The sequence below is a fragment of the Ruditapes philippinarum genome, unplaced genomic scaffold (genome assembly GCF_026571515.1).
Source record: "Ruditapes philippinarum isolate M1 unplaced genomic scaffold, ASM2657151v2 ctg8144_1_1_1_1, whole genome shotgun sequence".
NCBI classification, from domain to species: Eukaryota; Metazoa; Mollusca; class Bivalvia; order Venerida; family Veneridae; genus Ruditapes; species Ruditapes philippinarum.
The window spans coordinates 42,889-48,888 of NW_026863473.1; the positions used below are offsets into that span (position 1 = coordinate 42,889).

General features: G+C 35.0%; 1 protein-coding gene across 1 annotated transcript; it reads left to right on the top strand.

Annotated features, from left to right (window-relative positions):
• Positions 1 to 808: 808 nt before the first annotated feature.
• On the top strand, positions 809 to 6,000 carry LOC132722160 (uncharacterized; the record flags this gene model as incomplete). Its single annotated transcript, XM_060706603.1, is given in 1 exon segment — positions 809 to 6,000. A coding segment is annotated over 1 exon segment (4,751 nt), but the record flags the coding sequence as incomplete, so codon positions are not given.

Sequence of the window (6,000 nt, forward strand, 5' to 3'; positions counted from 1 at the left end):
AGCAAGCTCTCTTATGATCAGCTCTTGTTTTATACAAAAGTTTCTAAAGATCAAATTGTCATTGCATTGTTAATTGCTGGCTTGACATGAAGTCTTGAAAATATGAATAAATTAAATCTATATTTAGCCTGTTTTTCTTTTTTTCCGGGGGTTTTAAAACTAAATTATTTAACTTTCTTTAAAATAAAAATATTTCAAGTTAAAAAGAAACATTTTTACTCCCAAAAATGAATAAAAAGGTTTTATTATTGTTTCAGAAAATTTTATGTGAAAAATCTTTAAATTTAAGGAACCCATTTTCCCAAAAAAACTTAGTTTCTTTTTTTTATCAGGTCAAAAGAAAACTTCATTAAATTTTAAAAACAAAAATTATTTTTTTTATTAATTATTTTGAATTTAAATAATTAAACCCTTACATAAGTTAAAATCATTTTTATAAAATTTTGTATTATAAGCTGAGACTGGTTCCTTCCTGGGGAGACATTTCTTGATCGTCTCCCCATTTGTGATTATAAATGTTATTAATAATTTTGAAATAAACATTTCAGACTGACAACTCCAGCTGGTAATCACATTCCTGAATTCATCTGTGCTTATTAGACTGTTACTTCAATATGAATGTAAGTTAAATATTACTTTTTGTTTACTGAATTCACTTATAAGTTAGTGTCTCTGGCATTCTGCTATAATAATGGTATATGATATTGTGCGGTCTTTGTGGAAGCATATTTAAGTCACAAATATGTGACCATTTCTTCTTTAGTTGTGTGGGTTTAAATCCCAGTTACAGCTTGTGAGGAATCCCTTATAGAATGTCAGTGGTCCATACAACTATCTACCATTGTATTGCTGAAAAAGAATGTGCATGAGCACATTGGTGTACCCTCCACTATAAAAACTGAGAGTTGTACAAGTGATTCATATTGCATAAAATATAGAAGTAGTCACAAACTATGATATCATTGTATTCTGACCAAAACTCTTAAACAAATGCATTTTCCAATTTCAGACCGAAGAAAATCAGCATTTATCATACCAAGGTATAGATCCAGACAGTGTCCTGAATGGAGACCTGGAATCAGGGGTTGCTGATTATATCACCCAGCTTTTACGTATACAGTTCCCTGGTGTAAGTGGACTGCTAGCACCAACACATTTATATGCTTTAGCGAGAGAACACAAACACTATCAGAATATACCAAGTTATGAATTTGCTGTCCAAATACATGTGTATCCTGGACATTACCTAATGTCTGCACAAATCAATGGAACATTGTATGTTATAGACAGTTTGTACCACCAGCAACACCTTGCTTTTGTTATGCCTCAATTGAAATTACTATATACAGAATCCGCTGTGAGATCTCTTAGATACATAAGCCCACAATCACAAGGAAGTACAAATCTGTGTGGATATTTTTCTGTAGCTAATACATATTGTGTGCTCTTAAACAGATCAGTCCCCTATGGAAACTTTTGTATTGATCAGATGAGAAGTCATTTGAGGTCCTGTTTAATCAATGGTGAAGTAACATCATTTCCAAGTGATAATTCAGATTCTGTGAAGAAGAAAGAAAGCTCAGGTTTACTAAGTAAATCTTCAGTTCAAAATGCTCCTAATAAGGAATCTGGTGAAAGTTTGATTGAAAAATATTTCACTTATCAGAACAAAAAGAGTGTTTTAAAGAAACTAACTAAAAGAGAAAAGTACAACTTAAAATTACAGAAAAATCGAAACCAAAGACAAACAGCTAAAATTAGTCCAAAGAATTTCTTTAAAGATGAAAGGCGTTTGAAGGACAAAGAAAGAAAACACAAAGAACGTAAAAATATGACTAGTTTACAGAAACAGGAAATAAGAAACAAAGATAGTGCTAGGAAAAAACTGAAACGGAAAAAAATGGCTGACAGTGAAAGAAATGTGACAACTGAAAAAGACAAAGACCGTAAAATTAATGAAAGAAGCAAATTAACAAATATTGAAAAACAAAACAATCGTGAAATAAATAGACTTCAACAGCAAAAACTTCGCTCTTTAAAAACTACTGAAGAGAAACAAATACTGAGAAACATTAATTCAAGTACAAAAAAGGTATTCAGAGACTCAAGAAGTGATCAAGAAAAAAAATCAGATCGTTTAAAACATTCACAAGCCAAAAAACTTTCTAGAGACAATCAAAGTGAACAAAAGAAACAGGCAGTTTGTTTAAAAGACAGAAAAGCACATAAAGAATTGAGAAATTCTAAAACAGAAAAAGAAAAAGAAGCAAATCGTCTGAAAAATAAGATAGCTCATAAAATAACAAGAGAGTGTCAAAGTGTAAAAGAAAAAGAAGCAAATCGTCTGAAAGATAAGATAGCTCATAAAATAACAAGAGAGTGTCAAAGTGTAAAAGAAAAAGAAGCAAATCGTCTGAAAAATAAAATAGCTCATAAAATAAGAAGAGAGTGTCAAAGTGTAAAAGATAAAGAAGCAAATCGTCTGAAAAATAAAATAGCTCATAAAATAAGAAGAGAGTGTCAAAGTGTAAAAGATAAAGAAGCAAATCGTCTGAAAAATAAGGTAGCTCATAAAATAGCAAGAGACTATCAAAGTGAACAAAAGAAACAGGCAGTTTGTTTAAAAGACAGAAAAGCACATAAAGTATTTAGGAATTCTAAAAGTGAAAAAGAAAAAGAAGCAAATCGTCTGAAAAATAAGATAGCTCATAAAATAACAAGAGAGTGTCAAAGTGTAAAAGATAAAGAAGCAAATCGTCTGAAAGATAAGATAGCTCATAAAATAGCGAGAGAGTGTCAAAGTAAGAAAGAAAAGCAAATTTCAAGTTCCTTAGAAAGTTGCAGGAAAAAAAGAAAGCGAAAGATGGAATGCGAAGAACAGAAAGAAATTAATCGAGAAAAAGATAGGATATCACATAAAAAGAGAAGACTGAGCCAGTCTGAACATGTTAAGGAAGTTTCAAGAGAAACTGATAAGCTAAGGCAAAATAATAAAAGACACAGTTTAAGAGAAAAACAGTCAAATATATCAAAAAGAAGCACAAGTGACTTGTCAAAAGATGAATTAAATCATATGTTACAGAGTTTTTTTCATGCTATATCTGATGGACCTACCTATGTGTGTTGCTGTTGCAACAGGTTTTTGTATCGATCTGCAGTTAAACGGCTTTCAAGTACATTAAACCAGAACTCAACAAAAATACCTAACTTTTCTTTGCAGTTAAATGAGTCAGAAATTTCCTGGATATGTGACACTTGTTCGACAAGTATTCAGAAAAATAAATTGCCGTGTCAAGCTGTCTCAAATCACTTAGATGTTGAACCAGTACCACTTCCATTGAAAAATTTGCACAATCTAGAGAAACAACTTATAAGCAAGATAATACCATTCATGAAAATACTATCACTCCCAGCAGGCTCTCAACATGGCTTCAAAGGACAGGTTGTACTGGTACCGTCCAACTTACAGAAAACTGCTACAGCACTCCCACGTCAGACTGGTGAAACACAAGTTGTGGCATTATCATTGAAGAGGCGACTGTCAGACAAGTATGGGTCAGTCAGGCAGTACATTCGTCCACATGCTGTTAATAATGCAATTGATTTTTTAACAAAAAACAACTCACATTATTCTACTGTATCTGTGAATGAAAACTGGACTGACGAAAGTAAAAGCAATGATGAAATGTTTTGGAATACTGTTTCACAAACCACTAACATTTCAGGTAAAAGTGATTCAGAGGAAGATATTCAGAATGAAGTTGAAATAAGACAGACGTCAGATCCCAAAACAAATACAGATGAAAATTCTGGTGAAATAATAGACTCTGAAGATGAGGTAGACAATGACAATCCACTAGAAATCGTTGAAGATCTAAGTTTTAAGAGATCACTGGACTCTACAACATGTTTGTATCCAGAATTTGGACCAGCTGTGCCAGGAAATAAAATACTGAATCTAGCACCCGGTGAAGGTCAGGTCCCAGTGTCTGTGTTTTATCAGGATCATTGGGAGACATTGGCATTTCCAACACTGTTTCCTTCAGGTAAAGGTTCATTTCATGAAGACAGGCAAATTAAGATAACCCCAAAGAAATATGTTATATCAAGGTTACTGTCAAAAGATTGTCGCTTTGCAGAAAGTCCTGAGTACACTTTCCAATGTCTCCATTGGATTGAGTCTACTACAGTGTCTGACAGTATTAATATATCACTTAAAAAGTCTAGACAGTCACCAGTTACTGTTCGCCAGCTACAGGATCCACAGAGAGTGCATACATTATTTAAAGATGAAGAAATATTTGCTTCTTTCAAGAAGATCCGAGGCACACCACAATATTGGAAAGAGATGCAACAAAATATGTTGGCCAAAATTAGGCATTTTGGTACATACACATTTTTCCTGTCTGGGTCAGCCGCTGATTTTCATTGGCCAGAACTTATCAGAATTGTGGCAAAACAGTATGGAGAACACTACAGTCTTGACTACGTAGAAAATCACATGGACAAGAAGACCAAACGCAACTGGCTTGCTCGAAATCCTGTTACTGTTGCCAGACACATCGACTTTATCTTCAGAAAATTGTGGGGAAATGTCATTTTGTCTGGTGTTCATCCAATAGGTCAGATTTTGAATTATGACATCAGGAAAGAAATGCAGAGCCGTGGCACTGCTCACTTCCATTCCGCCATTCATGTTAAAGATGCACCTGTATTAGACAAAGACAGTGATGATGTTGTTATTACTTTTGTTAACAAGTACATAACATGCTCAATACCAACTGAAAATGATATATTAAAGGACCTAGTTCTCTCACGTCAGACACATCACCATACCAGAACCTGTAAGAAAAAGAAAGGACTTAATTGTCGGTTCCACTTTCCTAAACCTCCTTCGGAAACAACTGTTATAGCACGGCAACCTACTGGAGAGCTAGCTAGGCGTGAGTTGGATAATGCTAGACAGATCCTCAATGCTGTGATGGAAACACTTGAGATAACTGGCACTGATGTAACCCTGACAGAGCTCCTGACAGCTGCAAACATCAACAAGCAGGACTATATGCAAGCTATCAAGTCTTCTTTGAAAAGGACATCCATCATCCTGAAAAGAACCCCTTCAGAAAGTCACGTGAATCCATATAACTCTGTTATCCTTTCAGCATTAAGGGCAAACATGGATATCCAGTTTATAACTGATGTGTGGGCCTGTGTTGCTTACATTACTTCATACATGTGTAAGCCAGAACGCACTATGTCAGACCTTATGAGAAATGCTTGCAAAGAAGCAAACAATGTGAAAGACAAACTAAAAAGGATTGGCAGTACGTTCTTAAAAAGCAGAGAAGTCTCACAGCACGAAGCTATTGCACGTTTGCTCGGACTTCCACTAAGAGAAACAAATACCCCCGTATTGTTTGTCCCCACTGGATACAGTCATCAGCGTACAAGACTTCTGAAACCACCACAGGTTTTGGAGAAGTTGAATGATGAAGATACTGATATTTATCAGCCGAACATCACAGATAAATACTCTGCACGACCTAATAACCTTGAGGAGATATGTCTAGCTGAATTTGCAGCTAACTACATGACAGCTAGCAAATCCTGCACTACAGTTGAAACTCTTGATGAGATAGAATGTAACACAGAACAATCCACATCCAAGACAATAAAACTTAAAAATGGATTAGGAACAATGAAGAAGCGTAAAAAACCAGTAATCCTGAGAGATTATCCTGTGTCTCGTGAGAAGGATTCTGAGAAGTATTACCACAGGCTGCTGTTGCTCTACCTTCCATGGAGGCATGAGGATGAGTTAGAGAATGAGGGAAGTTTTGAAGAGAAGTTCACCAACCACATGAAAGCAATCGAGAAAACCATTCAGCATTATGAACCATTTGTAGATGAAGTGCAGATGGCTGCCACAATGTGTGATACGGATAACTGTGATGAGGAAATCTGGGACACAATCGCTCCTCAAGCTGAACAATGCCGTGA